This window comes from Trachinotus anak, unplaced genomic scaffold (genome assembly GCF_046630095.1).
Source record: "Trachinotus anak isolate AG129_WGS33_773 ecotype Australia unplaced genomic scaffold, CSIRO_AGI_Tana_v1 ptg000001l, whole genome shotgun sequence".
Taxonomy (NCBI): Eukaryota; Metazoa; Chordata; class Actinopteri; order Carangiformes; family Carangidae; genus Trachinotus; species Trachinotus anak.
In genome coordinates this window covers 130025-152493 of record NW_027273852.1, presented here as the reverse complement: position 1 = coordinate 152493, position 22469 = coordinate 130025, and the positions used below count along the sequence as shown (strand labels likewise).

At 39.9% G+C, this 22469-nt stretch overlaps 2 protein-coding genes across 18 annotated transcripts in view; one reads left to right on the top strand and one right to left on the bottom strand.

Annotated features, from left to right (window-relative positions):
• lrrfip1a (leucine rich repeat (in FLII) interacting protein 1a) overlaps positions 1 to 15620 on the bottom strand; it is a 43341-nt gene extending 27721 nt beyond the window's left edge. For 13 of the 17 annotated variants that reach the window (XM_071477497.1, XM_071476232.1, XM_071476637.1 and 10 more), the window contains exons 1-2: positions 15019 to 15243; positions 210 to 296 (exon numbers count right to left, since the gene is read on the bottom strand). In XM_071477497.1, coding sequence (XP_071333598.1) covers positions 210 to 296; positions 15019 to 15108 — 177 coding nt within the window. In that variant the 5' untranslated portion in view covers positions 15109 to 15243. Of the gene's footprint in view, positions 1 to 209; positions 297 to 15018 lie in introns of all 17 variants that reach the window. The other 4 variants (XM_071477548.1, XM_071477416.1, XM_071477248.1 and 1 more) reach the window with 3 other exon arrangements.
• Positions 15621 to 18070: 2450 nt separating this feature from the next.
• Positions 18071 to 21579, top strand: LOC139620471 (ras-related protein Rab-17-like). The gene is made up of 5 exons (XM_071476101.1): positions 18071 to 18517; positions 19493 to 19644; positions 19747 to 19872; positions 19966 to 20059; positions 20460 to 21579. Exons 1-5 carry the CDS (start codon positions 18337 to 18339, stop codon positions 20588 to 20590), a joined length of 684 nt encoding a protein of 227 aa, XP_071332202.1. The 5' UTR covers positions 18071 to 18336; the 3' UTR covers positions 20591 to 21579.
• Positions 21580 to 22469: the final 890 nt, after the last annotated feature.

Here is a 22469-nt window from a genome sequence, read left to right as displayed (position 1 = left end):
CAGGATCAAAGTGTCACAGCTTAACAGTGTAAGGCAAGGTTGACAGGAAATGATTTAGGTCCAAAGGGTCAACAGCGAACAAACAAGACGGCTGAAATCCTCTTGTTATTTAGGGTCATGTATTACTAATCTGCACAGCATACAGCAGGCCCTGGATAAAACATCTCAAAGTATATTTTCAATGTGCGAGTGTATTTTGACTTGTATACCTCTTTCTGTTGTCTCTCCAGCTCCTTCATGCGGATCTCTCTGGCCTCTGCCCTGGCTGCCCTCTTTGCTGCCAGTCTGGCCTCGGCCTGAGGGGGCGGATAAAGAGGGAAATAGAAACACAGAAGTGAGACAAGGGCTGATTTAGTCGGACACAAATGGCACACACCTAAACATCCATAAATGCTGAACAAGCGTGTGAGCAGAAGTCCAGTTCCTCGACAGAGGTCTTAAAAGAGGTGAAACTTGGGACACATTGTTGGGAGGTAAATGCAGCAGATGTTAAATTACCAGCTGATAAATCAGAAAGAGTGAATGGTTCCTTCATTGAAAGGTGCAGTGCTACAGATTCAGTTATGCAACTAAAAATTCATGTCAGAGCTGGTGATTTTCAGTCTGCACAGACCTTCCACTGTAGTGTGTCACACTATACTGGATTAACAGTGTCTATAAACATGTCCTTCAAACTCTGAATACATCTACTGAATTGTATTTAGAAGTTTACAGTCGTGTGAGGATCTTCACGCATGCAGTCACAACAGTGTGTAAATGTGTGTATGTATTTATATGTCTGTATTTGAGGGCATTGCCTTTGCTCCACTTAGCACTCAGGCAAGAGCAGGGCCTTTTCCTTAAAAGGACCTCTCTCAGAGCGTGTACTGTATGTGTGTGCGTTACAGAGTGTGTGTAAGCATTTCCTTCCTCTAACTTTGTGGTAGACACTGTGTGAAACTGCAGCTTAGTCGCCTGTAGGTGGGGTCGCTGTGATCCCTCCTACCGTCGCCCTAATGCAGTTCACCCAATGTCAGTCATCATGACCGAGCAACAGGAAAACACAGACAAAGCAAACGCTTGTTTCAAAGGAAAGGCATGGTCATGACTCAGTTGATCCTGTTCACATTCAATTTTCAAAAAGAAAAAGTAAAACATGCTCTGATCCAGTAACTAAAGGAATCTGCTCGATCTCCTCAACACTAACCAGATGAATGTTTTCAAAAAGGTACAACAACATGACGTCAGTGTTCAACTCTTGTTGCTATTTTACTTCTTAAGACTCTTCTGAAAGGAGATTAAAATAAAGTAACAGAGGTAATAGATAGCTGCATGTCTCTACCTGAATCGTTGTTCCACATTTTATTTTCACACTTAAAGAATAACTACAACCAGGTTAAAAACCAAATAACAGTGATACAGCCTTAAAATAAACTCACGACACAGCATCATATTTTTGCAATTAAGATATTTATGAATATACCATCATATTAGAAAAACTTCTCATAGATGCATTACAGTCCAAAAGCACCACTGTCTCCACAATGATAAGAAAGTTGAATGAGTTTCAGTGTATCTGCTGGTTGATAAGTAACAAGAGGATGCAGCACAGACTAGCAGATGAATCAGAACGGTTAGCATAGTTTGCATCTTTTATTTCTTGATGTTGTTTGTTAGCTTGTAGCTGCCAGTGGCTGACACAGTATTAGTGGTCGTTCTAATTTGTTCTAACTCTGGCTTTTGTACTGACAAGGTTTCAGGTTTATTTAGCCCCGCCCCCGTCCTCACAAGTTGACAGGATTGGTTCCTTAGGTTGTATGACGTGAATCCCTGGCTGTCTGAATCTGTTTTTATGAGACCGTCATTGGTTCACTGCAGTTCAAGTGTGGAAATACTCAGTCATGGTGTTGACTGATTATTTCACCCATCATACGTCTTTATTATATCAAAACATCATGTGGACGTTAACAAGGTGAAACACTTGATTTTCAGAAGTGGGGATTTTGAAAGAATTATGACCAATATACACACTAAGAGGTATTTTACAATTTTTTGTTACTTTTTGACTGACACACACATTGATACCGAAATAGCTGCAATAAGCTAATACCAGCAGGTATATCAAAAATCAGTAGGGCTCTCGTAAAAACATCAAAATGACACAATATTATCAATATCTGGATATCAAGACATTATACTACTAAATGATTTATAGCTGTATTATCATGAACAATATGATACACCACAACCTCTAACTTGCAGTTTCATCTAGTGGTTGCCGTTTTCTCTATCAGCACTTTACAATGCCACATCACAGTTTGGTGTGGTCACAAGTAAAACAAACCACACCTGACCACACCCAGTTATTAGAATGGGTTTGGTCTTGAGCCTTTGAACCTCTGAAGTCAGTGCAGTGATCCATTTTGTCCATATGGGATTTAGTGTGTAGTTTCTCGGTTCGTTATAGTGTCATGACAGAAGTCTGCAGAATAATTTAGGTAACGTCCATCCGTCTGAATCTGCTATTAAGACGTCCTAGAGGTGGAGGTGGAGAACGACAGGTGGTGGTTGACAGTGGCCTGAGATGTTAGAACAGCTTGTTGCTGCATGAATAGAGACATCTTTTACCCTACAGTAAACTGTGTGTGTGTGCCAGGAACGTCCTGCCTGTCAGTGTGTGTGAATGGCTACCAGAACATCGCTATAAAAAGACATTGCTGTCAAGCATATATAAAAACACAAAATAAAACATTTTCACTTAAAAAAAAAAAAAAAAAAAAAAAAAATCACAAAAAAAGCTCTTGAAAGGAGTTACAGATTGATGAAGGAGATATTCCAGAAATTGCTGTTCTCCCTCTGGCTCACTCACTCACTGGCTGCTTAAATGGCATTTCCTCTAAGTCAATGATTGCTCATTGTCCTTGGGATACTTAACATTTTTGCCCATGGCTTGCAGACACAGAAAAAAAAGCTCTTAAAATCTAATGCCAAGCCTGCGCTGATGCATCTACAATGTGTCACTCTTAAACCACATTTTACCTTCATGACCCTGTGGGTGTCAAAGTTGCAGCGTCAAAGGATTAACACGACCCTCCAGCCACATAACTACAGCTCTTGAAAACCTCCATTAACATGGCCACTTTGCTCTGAGGAAGGAGCACTGGTACACACTTACTCCATCTAACAACAAGCTCAGGGGTTAAGGGCTTTCACTCAAACAGCTCGTCAGTGTACAAACCCAGTTTCATCCAAATGAGGGAAGAGCATAAACAGACTTTTTACAGACATTATTTATCCAGTTGGAGTGGAACTAATCTGCTTTCTGCTGTTTTTAATTTCAGTGCCAGGTGGGTGAAAACATACAGTACCAAACACAATGCACCACAATACAATACATAAAGTGCCAGGACATGCAGACAATCATATCACACTGCCTTAGACTTTCCTGTGAGCGACAACTTAGTCGACACTCTGGATTGGGCGGCTGAGGTAAACCCCACCTTAAAACAGTGAACTGATGTGACACACTTGATGCTTACACACTGTGTCATCATCTATTCCAGCAGCTCCCAACCTTTTCCAACTCATCGCCCACTTGAAAATCTAGATGGCCCACATCCAACCCTGTAACAATATGGAAGCCAAATAATACCTTCTAAGAGCACTTTTTATTTCAACGATAACGATTGAACATTCAGGACTGAACTGAAAGCAAGGGACGCTTCTTTTTTACAAAATTTGATGTCAGTTTAATGTGTCAGTCTCAGTGTGAAAAGCGAACACGCAAAAAAAAAAAAAAAAAAAGGTCATTTGAAAAGTCTCCAATACATCAAACACAGGGTTCTCACCACTATGTAAACTGTATCTGCACTGGTAGCGTCAGTACTAAATGTCTGAATGTAGCAGCCCCTCAAAACCCTCTCAAAAGTCAGAGGTGTGAATGATTTCATCATTTGCACATTGCTGACTTCCTCTTTACTGGGCGGGAGTGTTGTTTATGGTTAAAGAGGAACTAGGGTCATTTTGACAATAGTCATTTATTCAACATTTGGTGAAGTAGTTTGGTGTTTAGAATAACAATAAATTCTTTCTTACAGTTAGTCATTGTAAATGAGTGGATCATCTATGGTTCCACACATGTTCTATATGAATGAATGTATATTACAGGTGCCTGTAGGTAGAGCGATGCACCTAACTAGGCCAAAAGACAGAATCACACATCTTTTTTCCTCCCCCTTGACAGCTATTTATAATGACCTACATGGACGTGGGTTCTATCAGAACTGTTCTACTTCAGCACAGTTTCAATGGGGTGACTGTTCTCCAGAGAGCCAATGAGCTAGTTCATTATAAAAATGGAGGCTTGAACACTGAAACATAACCTCTGAAATGGTTCATATGCTGACAAACATAGAGAAAAAGATAAGAGTTTAAGGGAAGGTTCATTTTAATGATATGTGTAACTTTGAATATTTCCAACTTTCTGCAAATAAAACCTTGTGTCAGAATGATTTGAATCACACACAAACCGGTTTTGGATTGCCCTTCACAACCCTACACTGTTCATGCAGCACACTGAGGTGACTGTAGAGGACAGCTGTACTGGCCTGGCCTCTGTCAACCTGATCCCTTGTGTCCACTGACAATCTCTAAGGTTTTCAAGTGCCACCAGAACTAAATGCCCGCCTGCGCTGTCTCCGTCTCCAGTGAGCTTATTTCCCACGCCCTGAATGCCAGTCTTCAGCAACTAAAATGGACGGGTATTTTAATGACCGGGGTGCTGACAGCGTGGACAAAGAGGAAAAACAGAAATAACTCAGATTTCTGTGCAGCTGGGGGTTGGACTGGGTTTAAATGAGGTGGGACCATTAAGTGCATTCAAACACAAAGTTTGCTTATTTTCCAGTGGACGATGATGATTGACTGGGGGGAAAAAAAGTTTGGTTCCTCTTTGCAGAACCTTGTAATTCTCCCAGATGCTTCCTAAAAGGGAGTGGCTGCGAGAAAGCTGAGCTCATTATATTACCACAGACATGAGTCAACTGAACAGACGTCTTTTTCTCACAAGGAGCAGATATGAGACTGAAAACCTTTATCTCTTTTAAACCAAACAATAAAACTAAATAAATAATAAAAAATATAATTAACAACAACAACAACAATAATAATAATAATAACAATAATATTTTTTCAATTTTTTTATTTTTACATCTTCACTGGAAAAAATCATTAATTTAAGCACCAAAGTTCATTCTTGACTATGGAAATAAAAGGCTGACAACACAATCCCAACTCAAAATTCTGCATTTGCATTTTGAGTTTGCTCAGTTGTCATGACAGATCGGTTGACTGTAGTCACAGAATCAGTTCGTCTGTGTTGAGGATGAAAGTTCAGTCCCACCAACCAGACTGACTAACTAAAAAAAGGCTGTTGGTGTTCTAGGGGCACAGTTTTGGTTTTAACCGTGTGATGAGAAAGAAACAAGAAGCCACACTAATATAAAACAAAAAAAAAGTTAGTAACATTTAAATCAATAAATGCACATTAGAAATTATGGTGAAACTAGCTACTGTGCTTTCCATAATAATGGTGGTGTATCAACAATTATTACGTTAACCTAATGCACTAACCTAAGCTAAAATCATGTTTAGTTTACCTGGAAGAGACTGATATCATCATTGTTAATACAGACAGCCTGGTGCTTTACTGCCTTACCTGACTGATGTTTGAAGTGTGTTTTCAGTAAAGCATACAATACATATGTATTTTGCACCTGCAAATTATGTTAAGTATATAGCCTGCAGGTCTTCTCTTCAGTCTACATATGGCCCAAACAACCTCTAGCAATAAAGTGAGAGCAGGCTGTATGTAGCCTGTGAGGAGAAAGCCAGGGTTAAATATTCGCTGTGACACTCACAGCTGCGTGTTAACCCAATGGCTTTGAGCACAGAGCTAATAACTGACCACATCAACATATTCATCCTCTCTTCTCTCCTCTGGAATACAGTGACTGGACAGACAGGACTGGTTTACTGAGATTTTAGTACAAAAACAATAACTGGCATTCAGTTGGCTTTTGCATTATACACCTTTAACTGCTCAAGGAGCTCCTGCCTCTGTCATCCTGCCTTCCTCCACTCTCACATCCGTGCACGTCGACCTCAGGCCGCACCACAAACACACGAACAGCTGTGGAGCTCTCAGCACTGCAAACAAACTGGTGACCAACTGTGCAGGCTACTTCAGGCAAGAAATAAAATAAATACTACACTTCAGACATTTCTAAAAATAAAACTATGGAGGCAGCCGGAATTTGAACAGGGAAACCATACCGCAATGTTTTCCCTAAAATTTAAGACTCTCCTGAGATGCAAACATGGAAATACCAAGTAGTCTACTGCTGACTACGTCTTACTAGAGCAACACTGTAATGTTCAACTCTGTATAACCATCATTTGAGATATTCTGGTTGATGTTACCCACATGTTTCCAGTTGCTTATACACTGTGGGGCCCTGCTTGTTTTTCCTGGATGTAATAGGAAGCTTCTTGTAGCCTGAACATGGTGCTTCAGGCAACAGTTTGTGTTGTAACTCTCACTGCTACTGAAGCATGATGGGAGTAAGAAGCAGGAAGTTACACAATGTAGCGCTGTGAGTGCTTAACAACAGGAGAGTAGTAGCAGAAAGAATGTCTGTGACATGTTTATTTCCAAAACATAATTTATTTCTCTGTGCTATTTTCATGCAGTCATACACATTCATATGAACACTGTTTACTCCTTCCCTCTGGGCACCGACACCCAGGTAGCAGAGGGTTACATGTCTTGCTCATGGGGACACTGATGCAGTTTGGATGAATCTGTCCTTGTGACCTTGATGTAATATCATGAATTGAGGTTTATTTGATTAAGTCTACAAGACTCAGTTGATTTATTTTGATAATAAATCAACTGAGTCAGTTTGATAATGATTAAATTAACCTTTCTTATTTTCTCTGTGCTTTTCTACATGTTGTATTATTGAGCTAATAAATGTGATTCAATATTCTAAATATGTATTATACATGCAGAATAATGAGCCAGAATATAATGTAACATAGGCTGCAGTGAAAAGGTACATACTGTAAAAAAGAAGAGAAACAGGAAAAAGTAAAAGCAGAGACCACCATTTTTGTTTTGTTTTATTTCAATATTTGTTTTGCTGTTTCTGATGCTGTTATAAGTTAGCTTTTTCCTCTGATGTTAGCCAATGATGGTTGCTTAATTTTCTTTCAGTGCTATATTAACATTGAATGCTGTTTGAATGCTGCACAGTTGAAGTCCAAGGACATTAAAAGTGCTTTTGGCTGATATTGTTTGAGGTTGGTTGGTTCGGGGTTTCAATTTATTTGGAAGGGTTAGAAATGATGAGCTCACTCGCTGGCTGATTTTATACTAACATTATGTAACTTTTGTCTTTTCTGTTTGTATTTCATGAACTAAATAATAATAAATTAAAAAAAAAACTATAATGATCTAAATCCAATTGAGGTCAAATGAAAATTGTAGCAGTAGTTCACTTGGTAAATGGGCTGCACCGCTCTAGTCTTATCGACCAGTCAAAGCACTTTACACTACAAACCACTTTCACCACTTCACACACATATTCATACAGCCCGTTGCACAGTTAATTGAAATATAATCAAAACTGCAATATGGCCAGATCACAGGACTTGCAAAAGAGTAAAAAATTGCAGGAGCTGTAATTTAAAAAAAAACGGTAAAATGTGTCACAACATTATTGTTTTACTGTGCATTGTTACAACCATAAGAGTTGTGGTGCTACAGAGATGCCCTGGGCCTACAAATCATATATCAAAATGCTTGTTTGATACAAGAACTAACAAAAATCACATCATTTTAAAAATGTTTTCAGAGAAAATGAAATGAAAAAAACGATCATTCTAACTGAAATCACAGCTCACATCGCTGTTGCAGTATCTGCCAAAATAATCACAATATAAATTTTTTCAGATATCATTCAGCCCTTGATACAGACCACAAGAACCAGGAACCAAACTGCTGATTCTTCCGATAAGTGAATGCTCTACCTCCTGAAAGGTTTGTGATGACTGGTCACTGTGAACCCTACCTTTTGTATATAAAGATTTTCACTGTTTTTGTAAGCATTCGAGGGAGGTGTTTGACAGAAACGTTGTATTAAATGCTCTTTATTAAGCAGGTGAAATCAGTAGTTTGAATTAGTGTTTTGTCTCACTTTGGTCCTCCTTATTTCTAGCATTATCAGCTTGGTTAGGTCTGCGCTGCCATCAGATGTTATAAGTTCATCAGCAGCCTCCTGGCTCCTGATCTCACCAATTGTAATACCTGCATTCACTCCCCAACGAGCCCCACCCCCCACTGTTCCCTAAGATTTGGAAGAAAACTGAGCCATGGTGAATAAACAGGAAGGAGTTTGCGATAACAATCTGCAATGGGCTGTGCACGTGATGATGTCATCAAGAGGAAGCCAAGACACACAGAGCCTCCACTTCCTTTTAAGGAGACATGAGTCTGGCGAGCCAAGCCGAACTAAAGCCAGAGGTTTGTGTATCTATGCATATCAGGAAATACACAAGTAATTGTTTAGGGTCATTAATGCTTGTTTAAGTGCTTCATGGCATAATGTGTATTCACTGGAAAATCTCAGTCTGCTGTAGCCAAACTGTGTGGCAGAATCACCTCGATGGACATGCAGGAAACTAAATGCTTTGTTTGGAAGAGCAGCATATTTAAACATCCACATGAAATTGAGTGTTCAGATTGGACAGGACACAGTTACAAAACTTCAATATTTATTCAGTGAAGATTTAGCCTGTTTGCTGTCGCTGCTTGTCCCCTGTATTAAAGATTAACTTGACTGTGACTGCAGGAGGGATTGTGGCTTGCTGACTCGTTCCCTAGATGACTGTAAGAATGAAAAAGGGGATTGTGTGGTGGGCTTCCCCTTCCTCGCCATCAAGCCCCAGACTAATCTACTCTAAATACTCTATTCTCTTCAACACTTCACTGAGCTTCTGATAGCCACCCAGCAACAACCTGCAGACTTAATTCCCAGTTTAGATCATCTTCCCCAACTCATGCAGACAAAACAGGGTATCATGAGAAACCTGAGGCACTGTGGACAGAGAGACAAGGACACAGAAAAAATTACAGAAATTAATCTCTTAATTAAAACCTTACACCAAATTATTTTTCTTCTGGTATATAATAAATGTCACCCTTCTCATCATGTGGTGATCACCAATGTTTTTACAAAATTTCAAGGCAAGAGATATTTCAGTCTGGACTGAACGACACTGCAAAGCGTGGCTACAAAGAGCTGTAACGATTATGAGCCAGACTGTAAATTTGTTTACAGTCAGTAGAGGAAGATTCTGCTGCTTTCACACATGCAATAAAACCCTAAAAGTTACCCTGAAGAGCTACGCAAATGTCCGAATCAGCTGGAGGCTAAACAGAATTTATTCTGCCAGCGAGAGTATAAAGTCTGATTACTGTCCGATTGAGCCGATGTGTGAATAGAGCGGGTCATTGTCCGGAGAGCGAGCGAGTGATGATGTTTCTATTCTGCCTCCTGCAGCCTTTAGTATTTCCAGTAGGTGAGAAGCTGTCTCACATAGAGATCCTCTGGTTGTGTTAAAGGACAGCTCCAGAGTTCATATATGAAAATGGCTTTACTAATTCTGGTAATCCCTCCTCCTGTCTGTAGTGCCAACATCAGGTTTAATTTAAATTTTCCAGCTGATCACCACTTTGTGAAACATTAGCACCATCATCAATGACAATTAAATTGTATGAGGACACATTGACATGTTATTTGCTGATTCATGCTTCAAAATGAGCCCATGGCCTTTTCTCTAATAGTGTCACACTTTGAAAGAAAAAATTGCTGCGTGAATGGCAAGGCCACAAAAATTGCAAACTCATTCTAAATGTTTTGTCCATGCACTATAAAAAGAGATGTGGTGTCTTGCTGTTGTAGCCAGATCCAAGTTTCACCGAGTCTTGCTGACATACGAATCAAAGCTGCTGAATGCTGTGCTCTCCAGTTCTCACTTTGCACTGTGAGACACGAGGAGACATCCAGCTGTTTGAACAGAGCTCCATGGGGCAGTTTTGACAGCTGGCAGACTCAGAGTTAACAGAGGCTTTACAGAACCGACACAATCTATAAAAATGGTTGAATCCGGTCTAATGAAATATTCTGTATGTTTCAAATCATCACTTGGACATGAATCTAAAATATGTGGTTATCAACACACCTCTGTGACAACAACCCAACGTGAGCCAATCTGCAGCAGCTCTATTAATAACAAATCATGACTATAAATTCCTTTTACATAAATACATAAACTGTTATTGCCAGTGAGAGCAAGAATGGGAGTATTTTGTTTAGTTGTAAATAACCTTGACTGTAATCTTCTATTTCTGATACTTGTTTTGACTTTCCAGCACATAGGATGAGACATTTAGGAACATAACTCTTTCAGCTACAAGTCAGTGTTTTTTAAGGGTGCTGTCCAGTTAAATTTAACAACATCCACAAGCCAAGTATGTGCACACAAACACACTCAGCTAGATTTACACTGTGACACATCTGGGTGTGATCTCTGGGTGTAAAACACACCGCGACTGAATCTGTACCAGAAGCTTCCAAGAAAGGAAGAGTTTGCCTTGGGCCAAATTCCAGGACTGTTATCAATGCTGTGATAATCAATACCCGACACCAAACTGAGGGGGAATCACTGTGGTACATGATACATGTTGATGGTTAAAAGCCTGGCTGTAGCTCTCCAGTTGACACAAAGGTCTATAAACAGAGCCTTTAAATCATTATTATTTAATTTCTTCATGTCACCTGGCAACAATCATCTCAAGTGATGAGTCTATCCTTTTGTACATTAAAATGTACACAGTAGATAACAAATTGTATCATATAAAGGAATGTGAAAGTTGGGTAGTGGTTGCATGAAAATGTTAGCATTACTTAAACTCCTAAATTAGTAGCTAGTTTGCAGAACTCATACCCAGAGACACAGATAACAGAATCCTGTTTGGACTCTTCCCTTTTATTTTTCCCATACAAAAATGATGCACACTCAAACCAAAATAAGCTTTTTCAGTATTTCTGTGTCATTTTTGGCCAAATGCTACATATTATTTCCACACGGTCACACGAGACAATGATGGGAATCAAACCTGACTGTTTAAAGATTTGTGGTTTAACTGTGTAAACTTCATTAAACAAACACAGGCACTGAGACCCACCATGTGGGTGTCTGATTTGGTTGTTTTTACCAAACTTGTCCTCGGAGCTTAATGATAAACCAGTTGGTCAATAAACACCAAAAGCAAAAGCTGCGACTGGCCTGTTCATCAGGGTGAACAACAGACCTGATTGGTTCAATAAATATCAAGAGACATTTTTACTGGAACCAAAAGACTCAACAACCAAAAAAGCAATGAAAGTGACTGTGCTACAGGAACATCATGCTGCAGTGGTGTTAACAGTTCCCTCTTATGTTAACTGCTGTTTTCTGTGCTTCTTATTAAGAATTCAAGCTGTTGTAGGAAACTTAACATTTGTTTAGAAGTAACAACAATACATCACTGTGTGTTTGGTGGCTATAATGTTTTGGTGTTGCAGACACAGGCTTCTTCTTCTGGCTGCATTTTCCTGTTTTTTTTCTGTAAGCTTTATTGATAATTATCGCCTTTAAACTGCTGGTGCTTCTCCACAGATGGATCTGGTAAAAGCTACAATTAGCTGCTGTGTCTTTTCAGAGACATGGGCAGGCTACTAGTCACTGTATTTCTCCAAACTGTGGAATATACTGAGTCAAGTTGGTAACACCTAATCAGTAGTGTGGGCTGAGGCTGCTGCTGATAAGCAGTTAGTGCCTTGATTTAAAGACCCTGTACATCCATGATAAACCCACAGGTGACTTTCCTGATAAGAGCTTTACTCAGGACTGTGTGGGTGTGTACAGACTCACACTGACATGTTGCTAACTCTGTTAGCTTGTTGCAGGGCAGAACAAACAGACCTTTTTCATTGAAGATGTTTCGACTTGTCACAGTAATAAAGGCAGAGGTGTTAATGATGGCTCCAGTCTATTCAAGTATATGTAACGGATGACAGTGAGCCTGCATGAACTAGGTTTGATTAAAGGAAAAAGTACTTAAACATAAGATAGCACAATATAATCATATGACTGACTTGCTAACATCATATATCTTGGTATTTGGGCTGGACTGTACAGATATATTAAATTTGGGATATGGCCCAAGCGCAGCATGAACAACACCAGGACCCTGAACCTGAAGTAGCTGCATGGAATTCAGCCATCATTGGTTTTATTATTGATACCGGTGCTTGTCCCACTTTAATGCATCAAAATGTCTTGTTACACTTTTCACATTGATATTAGTTTGGTGACACACATATGACTCTACACCACTGCTACCACCTGATTTCTTAATTACATCAGTGGGCTTAAAGAACTTAAAGGCCCAGGTCCCTTGGTAAAACATTGTGTTTGGCTCTAAAGTTTGATTAAATATTATGCCTAATTCTTTGTGAAATCAGAGTCGGATTATATAATGAAACCCTTGGATTGGTGGATGACATGTTTTAATGCTGCAGACGAGGTTAGATTAACTCCACCGAATGCCACCCTCCATTACAGAAATTAAAGCCCAAACAATGTTTGTGAATTGATTTGACAGCGAGATAGATATTTTAAGGTAATAACAGTTTAAATACAGTCACTGCCCAACTTTTTCAGTCCATGTAAGAGCAGTGACGCTCATTACTGTGCCATCCTCATGCTGCAGTACGACTGAATGTTTACAAGTGGATTTAAACTGTTTGACAGACGTAGGGAACCAACTCCCTAAAGTGCAGAGTTACCAGCCCTCTGGTATTCAGTGAGGACATTCTTTCCTGCTGTGTGGTCTCCTCCCATTTGGTCCAGGTTTACAGCAATAGCAGTTTCTCTGGACCCTCTGATACTGATGGACCAAAACTTTAAATTACTGTTACATTGCCTATCAATTCCATGCAGATTTTCCATTTTCAAGCTGGCAGGATGACCAGTTGGTGAGCCACATCCCTCCTCCTCCATCCCCATCCCCCACCCATAGACCCAATCTAAAACTGGGCTGCAGCAACAGCTGATCTTTCAGGAGCATCTATTTTTAAAACTCTTTTTCAGAATGGGCCAACTCATCAGCGCTGACATACCATCCTGTCAGAGGACTGCCAGTGAGGGACTTGACCCCTATGCTACTTTAAAGCCACAGACTTTCTCTTTGTTGCACAGAACTGGCAGCAATTAATGTTTTACTGTTGGAGCTGTGACTCGCTACAACTAGAAACAGATGATTCATCCAGCAGAGGGAATCTCAATTTGGATATTGTCTATCTGACGCTGCTGACTCACTGAGCATACTCCTCATCTCCTGAAAGCCAGGTGACAGTCCTGCCACTCCAAATAAACTACAACAAGAAACGATTACCAGCTACAAGAATGTGCAACCTCAGACGCACTACTCCACCGCAAATAGTCAGCTAAGCAGTAAAGAGCAGATTACAGTCAAACAGCCAGACCTCTGCAGTTTTCAGGACCATTACCACAACCATTCACAGCTACAGAAGTGATGACTACAGAGGATGTGCGTGTCAGTTAAAAGTGATATGCAAATTTGATGAAACATCCGGGTTGGGTTAGCACAGACCCAACTTCCTCCCAACTGAAGAAAGTTTGTCAGAGCGGCCCTGAATTGGTGGAGTTCAGGTTTTTATATCCTCAGAGAAAAGAGGCACAATGTTGCTTCATAACAGTAAATGTCAGGTTTTGCTTTGCTTTATTTAAATGGTTGGTATTTTATTTTGAAATTACACTGAGATGTTGTGTTTCACACTTCAGAGGCACAAGCGTAGACAAAAGCGTGCAGGGTATTACACTTCAAACAGAGAAACTTAAGTCTCCAAGACACACTAGACATTATACCTGCCACACTAGACTCGCCATGAAACAGAGATTAGAAACCTTGAAACAGTGTAAACCTGTCACAACATGACTTCCCCACCTGTTAGAAACAACAGAGGGTTTCCAGACTTGCATTATTGAGGGGTAGCACAATAACTCCTGCAGGTTAGCACATGAAAGGCTTAAACCATTTTTAATCTGCTGTGGGTCGTGTGTTTCATGCAGTCTAGAGGACGGATAGATCTTTCTCTACAGTAAAACAATGATCAGCAAAACCAGCATTTAATGCATGTGCAAAAAACACATCACAGTAATTTTTGACAGCTTTATCTTATCTGCGTCTTCAGTAAAAGATGTCATCCAGCTGGATCACACCTGCTGCAATGAAATGTTATTTTCTTTGCACAATAAAATAAATTATTCAACAGTTTGATATGTTATTATTAATTGGCTATCCCTCTATTCTTAGGTCCATTCAGGCGTGCATTTCATATTACTTTTCTTCTTCAGCTTGTGTATTGTGATGTTGGTGTTGAACAAGATGGACCAACCAAAAAGGAGATTTCACAACACACCTTACTAGCAGCTATTTTACCAGGTAACATGTGTGTCTACAACTTAATGTCCATCTTGTATCAACAGAATAGGAACCAACAGTTGCCTGAAAGGTGGGAAATCAATCTGAAAACTTGGGGCATACTTAGGAAAATGGTCAAAAACGACAAAAAGACTTCAACAAAAGTGTGGTCGCTTAAAGACAGTTATGAAGTTTACAGTTTGAGTGAAGTTGGTAGTCTATTTTGGTCAATGGAAACTTCCTGTGCTTGTAAAACTCCGGGTTTAGACATAAAAAAAACAGTATATTAAATAAACACATAAATCTAACAGTGTGTTGTTGTCAGGCTGAAGCATGCTCATCTTTAGGAGGAAGACCACTTCATGGACTCTCTTCAGACCTAACAGGAAAGACTTTTTCGACGTTAGACCAAATCCTCCGCTCACCTCTCTGGCGATGAGGTTCAGGGCATCGTCCTCCGCCGTCGACCTCTCCTTCTTGGTGGATCTTTTCCGTCCTGTGCCTTGGGTCCCCATGTTTTCCCCCGGACGGCAGTGACCCACTCGCCGCGGATAAAGTCACTCAACAGCGCACCGAGTAATCCAAACAGAGCCGGAGACGCAGCCGGAGCCGCCGGGTTCTCATGTGTCGCTGAAATATCACGTTAAAAGACGAAAAAGTCGAAGCAAACCGCGGCCGGAGGCGCTGACAGCATGGGTCCGCTTTTAGCCCGTTTTCCTGCCGCAGTCCGGTCGGGACCGAGTCCGCTTCAAACGGCGACGGTTACTGGCAACGGCTGCCCCACGTGCGCGACTGAGGCGTTCACTGCCGGGCTCAGTCACAGACTTTTCACCGTCCTTTAACCCGGGCCCGCTGCCCAGCCCGTCACTCTGTGGAGATAAAAACAGCTCCACACCCGCAAGATTGATGATAGATGAACTAGCAGATGAGCCACGGTGAAATGTGTTTTAATGGGCTCATGTTCATCTAGCGGCGCCACGGCAGGGACTCACACTCACGGACTTCAAAACCTGTACACTGTCGAGATGCGTTCACTTGATGTGGGATATATGGATTGCCTCAGTCACACAGGTCCTTTCACAAGGAACCACAATGGAAATGCAGAGCCCATATAGAAATGTAACATCACATACATGTCCCTATATCAGGCCTAATTTACCACTAGTGGGATATATTATTATCACCACATATAAACATCCTCTGGATACAGAAAGCTTTAAGTACACATATTAGAAATATCGGTATGATAAATTTTAATATGGTATAACATGTTGTGAGCATATATGTTAACGACATATATTTAATTTATATATCCAAGTTAATTCTACATTTTACTTATTTTAAACATGTCTATCTTCCCATTCTGGGAAAGTGGTCTCAGACTTTTGGACCCCACTGTATATAATATCTACATATACTGACAAGCTTTGGGATGTATATATATTTATGTGACATTTGTCTGTTTCATAAGCATACACACATAAACATACACATTTGGATGGGCTAGACATACCTCATATATGAAATTGTTCTACTTACTAATAGGTTTCATATTGAATTTTTACACATGTTTTTATTTGACATATATTTCTTATATGGAAATTTAATACATTACATTCGGGTATGGCAGTGGTTCCCATAATGGGGTCTGGTGTAGGTGGTCCTAGGGGGGGTGCCTGAGGGTTCCCAGCAAAAAGGGGAGTAATTTAGGCTACTTTCACTATAATTTCACCATAAGTAACACAGTGACAAAATGTAGGACCATTTTGGTCGTGGGTTTCAAACACTTTCTGTAGTAAAGCAAAAATCTTATTAAAAATCCTGGGACAAAATAAAATCTTATCAAATGTGGGTCTGTGATCTAATTTGTGTCAGTCAGCATCAATGATGTTTGACAGTGACATTTCGTTGAGAGGAAATAATCACTAAAACAAGAAAAGGTAAAAGTTATTTTAGGTCGAACTGTGTGGTGCTGTGTAAAAACGCTGCCAGACAGTGGAATCTTTAATTAATATCTCGATATTTTTGGAAAATTAAATACAACAATATATAATGGATTTGTCGAGAAAGGGTCTTTTTTTAAAGATTGAAGCCAATATAGGCCCATTTGAAGTCTAAATTTCAGTAATACAAGCTTCACGTCTGCTCTTTATAATCTTACAATGCCAATTGCCCACATGCCAGTTTCTTTTAAATTAGTTTTTTTCACTTTACCCAGAATAAGTGAAAAAAGAGGAATGACTGATGGTGAATCTGTGAATAAAAAAAACCCTTGAATGTGTGAAATTTCAGGGTCAGGATTTTTACGCAGACTGCTTGAATGCAGCATCAACCTCTGGACTGGGACTCCATACATGTTCAGAGGTTTAGCTTCAACCAGAAACCGCAGCTCCCGCATGGGCTATCTCACTCTCTCACACTCCCTCTGCTATTTTTAATGATGACCAGCCGGATCTAAAAACAGTCTTGTGTTCCTTAAAGAGATAGACGAGACCTCAGTGCTGAATGGCTTTACACTGCCGGTCAAACACAATGCAGATACCATAATCTTGATGTAACAGTCCAGTATAGTGTGTCTGGGACAGTCAGGGCTGAGTTTATAGTGACCTCATTAGATATTTTTATATTTTGTGATACTAGTTTTGAACTCCTTAAATGTGCAGAAACTTTTTTCCAATCCGTCTAAATGTAATGTCAAATCAATATTGTTTTGTCAAGAAATGTGGAATTGAGTAATATACACATTAAGTTTAATTATTCATTATTTATTTTCTTATTTATTCATAATTTCAATATGAATTATTTTGTTTTTGCAATGTTATAGGAACACAACTTTTAGTTTTTATCTAAACACGGCTGAATTGTTCATGCTGTCTTTACAGTGTAGTATTTATCATATTAGAAAATGTGACAATACACAAAGAATACTATTATTATTGCAGCAAGGCTGTAATAAATGCTATGCTGCCCTCATGTGTGGATACAGTGTCATGACCTGGAGAAAATGGGCCCGCTGCAGCCTGTGCAGAACTCCTCTGTGACCCATGCACATTAAGAAAGGGCAGACATTTCTGCCTATAATTTGTAATGAATTTCTAATGACTTATTTTTACATGAAAAATACTAAGACACACATTTTGATACAGGAGTTTAGTGCTGATAGAATGCTGTTTAAAATAGTTCGAAAATGACGTGTTTTTCTTTGAGATGTTTGAAAATGAACTCGAAAGAATCAGAACACAGCCTCTGTTTTCATCTGTGTGAATTAAAATTGCTGAGTAGAAGGGAAACAACACCAAACTTTGGAAATAAGACCAAAATTTCCCAAAAGCCTTTCAGTTTCTGTTTGCAAACGTTCCTTTGTGTCACTAACAGGAAACATTACAATTAGTTTTACCAATAAAATCATGATGTATGAGGTGATGATTGCTAATTTATAACAGTCTGGAAAGTTTTGTGTTTCAACAGTGAGTGTACACCAGGAAGTGAGATTATGCTGTTGGCATTTTACAAGTTAAGACTGGACTTTGGTTTTACTTTTATTTTCTGTAAACCAAGGCGAAGCTGGCACAGACACAGACTCCAACTACAAAGACAACGTATTAACTCTGTTTGGAGGAGCTGCTGCTTCCTAACAGGAAAACAACACCTACAGGATCAGGGCTGAAGGACTTTGCTGGACTCTGCTGTTTGTCTTTTCCACCTGTGTTGTCTTGTTGTTTTCTAGTTAACTAAGTCTTTTGATGGGGGAGAATCTCCCGCGGGTGCCAGGAGGAGCTCAACTCCACAGTGACACTTTGCGTCGACCGGTGAGGACCCTCAGGGTTAAGATGGTGCTTCTGGGAAGTTCTGGTGTGGGAAAGTCAAGTTTGGCAGTGCGATTTGTCAAAGATGAGTTCAGGAGTGCATCACCTACTGTTGGCTGTGAGTTTGTGACAGCAGTGGTTAATTATCACACACAATGTTTATTGACACTGAAAATTCCTGTATGTGTGAGTTTAAGATTTAACTTAAAGAAATAGTTTGATATTTTTTCAAATATGTTTATCTGGTCGTCTGCTGAGACTTAGATGTGAAATTTGATGCCACTTTCATTTCTGCACATGTCTAAATATAACGTTATACAGCCAGGGGACAGTTTGTGGCTAGTGTGGCCTGGTCCAAAATTTAAAAAAAAATCCACCTTTCAGCACTTCTGAGTACATTTGTTAACATGCTAAACCTCGTTTCTTTAATCTGTACAAAAGACAAAGTTTAAAAACAACAAGCTGTGGTTTAACAGAGATGTGTGTGCTTGACTGTGTTCTTGGCCAACAACAGTGGAAAAACCACAACTAAAACCATTGTTTTTACACTTCAGTTTTTGTTCAAACAAACCAGAAATAACAAGTTAACTCATGAGCTTCAGCAGAGCTGGTATGGGGATTTTGTTGCAGTTAGACAAAGCCAGGACAGCTTTAACCCTTCATCATGTCTTCATGCTAAGCTTGGCTAACGGTCTCCTGGCTGCAGCTTCATTGGCCCAAATAACGTAGAGCCATGAGAGTGACATCAATCATCTCATCTCATTCTAGTGAAACCTATTTTCCAAAATGTCCAACTTTAACTTGGGGCATGGCTGAGAGCGGTGACTGCTTTGTTGTGACATCACAAAGTTCCAGAAGTCCTACCTAGACCTGCGTTATAATCAAAAAACACATGGACATCTCAATTTATACAATATGGGACCTTTAATATTGTTTCATGCAACTGACAACATGCTTCATACATATGTTCTGATCTGCTGATACCCAAAAACCTGCAAATATCACAAATATAATCCAGTCAGGATCATCTCTGAAGACTCACTGGAGAGCAAACGAATCTCCTCTGGTGTCATTTTGCCGTCTGCTCCTCCAGGTGCCTACCTGACCCGTATGGTGCATCTGAGTGATGTCACCCTTCGATTTGAGATATGGGACACGGCGGGGCAAGAAAAATACCACAGTGTCACCCCACTGTATTACAGAGGAGCCCACGCTGCACTCGTGATCTACGATATCAGCAAAAGGGTAAAAGGAACAGACACACGGGCACAGAAGTGACTCACTTTGTCTTATCTTGGCCTGTGTATGTACCATTGTGTGTACTTGTGTGTGCTTGTGTCACCATAGGAAACATTTACCAGAGCTCAAGTGTGGCTGAAAGAGCTTGAGAAACATTACATCCCAGGATCTACTGTCACGTGGCTGGTAGGCAACAAGGGAGACCTGGATCAGGAGAGGGAAGTCTCAGTGCAGGTACAGACAAAGAAAATAACGTAATAACTTAATCACAATAGATCCGCATTTAGTATCTTACTCTGTCATCATGGTTTCTTTGTCATCATACAGGAAGGACAGGCTTTGGCCAGTGACAGAGGTTTATTCTTTACAGAAACATCAGCACTGTCAGGGGATCAAATCAGCGAGCTGCTTGTAGCTATAGGTAAGTGATGTGAGGAATAATTTACAAAAAGTAAGTTGTTATGTTGTGAGACTGGCCTGAGAAAAGTCCCACCAATCAAATACTTTCAAATAGAGACCATGAAGGTTAAGGCTATCGACTGGGTCTCCAGGTGAGGATCATCTTGGGAATAAAGGCCAAATGTAAAGAGAGACCACACGTTTGCCACCAGTGGGCAGTAGATACCAACACGAGGAGCAAATGCATTTCATCATCAGCATCATTCTGTGATTAACTGGCAGTTTGAAAACGATAAAATACAGTCTAAGTCTAGGTCCTGCTTTTCTTTAACTGCTGGAACTCCTAGCCTCTAAAATGTTTGTATGTTTCTGTGTAATACAAGTGTGAATGTGAAGTCTCTGGTAACAGAGCTTTGACTCAGCCCACAGGGTGTATGAGTGTGTCGGAGCGCAGCAGGGAGGTCTGCCAGAGTGGAAGGAGACTCCGCTGGTGGATCTGCATCACGGACACACATTCGCTCCCTTCGCATCCTGCTGCAAAGTTGGGCCATAACCCCTGTGACCGTCAATCCTGTCGACGTTTGGCTAGTTTCTCTGTTGGTCTCGATCAGTTTAAAGTCACACCAGGTTAGTCAGCTGGTATCAGTACATCAAAAAAATCCAATGAAAGGCTTAGAGACCCCGAGTCACACATTTTCAGATTGTTTTACTTCACACTAATTAACGCTAACGGCTATTTAGCTAAGGGTCTATATTACACCCTACATGTATTGTAGGCTCTACACCTCAGTGGGTTTAGGATCAGCCTCCAGCAGGCTGTGAGCCCCCTCAGTCTGTATCCTGCAGTGGATGGGAACTGAAAGGCCCCAGAAATTTGCCTTAAATAATTTTAATGATAAAGAAAAATCTAAAATGTATAAAAAATATAGGTAATATTTTTATTTAGAGCAACTCTTTGTCTTAATGCTGATTCATTAAATTTCCTAATTTACGGTTATGTACACCTGTGAGATTGTTGTTTTTAAAGTTCCTCTCCAGACATGTTTTAAGCTATGTACAAATGTCCTGCTATGATTAAAATTTTGTTTAACATGGCTTTCCCACGTAAAAAGTGTAAAAAAAAAAGAAAAAACTGAGCACGGCAGTGTAGATTTTTTACTGCATATGATTTAAACCATAGCAGAGATCTTAGATAATAAATCGTCACTGAAAAGGGGCTTTATTATGCTGATTAAAACCAAACTTCTGTTGGGCCAGAGGGGCCGCTGGTCCTTGTTTGGTTTGAATGCTTCACTGGGACAAAGAAAAAAACCTCATACTGAGAAGATGAAATACAGTAAGAAATAAAACTGGGATGATTTGGTCGTCATTATGAGTATATAAATCTTGTGGATATAAAACAACCCTCAGTTGTGCTGTTTCATATTTTGCAGATGTTGTGTAACCTTCTTGAATGATCTCAAAAGTCAAAAGTGTTTCTTACTTTTATACTGTTGAACTATGAATATAAGTCAAGTAGAAATAAAACAATGAAAAACTGCAGTCTGTCAGTTATTTAAAAGATGATAAAGTTGACTGAATTTAGTGCACAATGGAATTAAGTGCTCGACTGTGACACAACAAAGAGTCTCTGGCACACAAGATGATTGGAAAGCAAAACTAAATATGAAGAACTTCATGACCCTGGGTAATAATCCTGGCAGTGCAGTGACGCGGCTGCCAGCGTGAGCAGAGTTAGCACTCACAAGCTAATCTGCATGGTTATTGTTGTCTGAACATCAATGGCCGTTATACATCACCATCGGCTGTGGGTTTTCTTTCATTTAACACTTTTTATTAAAAAAAACAACTAAATGTAAGTGTATTGAAAATGTGGTAATGTCATATTTTGCATTGATTCTTGTAGCTGTTAGTCTTGAGTTAGCCTGAGTTTGTTTAATAACGACTGTTTCTACATAGAAATGTTCTTCCTAATAATTAGACTAAAGCAGCCACTTGGTCAAAACTAAGAAATAGAAAGGCGTGTATCCCCTTTGCTGCAGAAATAATTCTAATCTCCAATAACAGGAAGTAGCCCAGCTTGCAAGGCTAAGGAAACGTGGCCTACTGGAGTCTGTTGTGTCTTCATGCGAGTCCATGGGTGCCATCTTTGAGTCCGGTGATACATCCATGCCCCCTAGTGGCCACACTTGAAATTGCACTGGACCATAAAGACTTTTCCATATATAACAAGGCAGAACTGCAAAACAATTAGCAGATTTTGTGCCTTATGAATTCATAAATTATTATAATTTGAGCCACAAAGTTCAATGGGAGTGATGTGATTATTTGTGTGGGGAGTTTTCCAGGTCAGCAAAACACTTTCTTACTGGACACAACTCTTGAGCAACTTTCACTGGAGTGAACTGGTCACTATCTGAAAACACAGTATA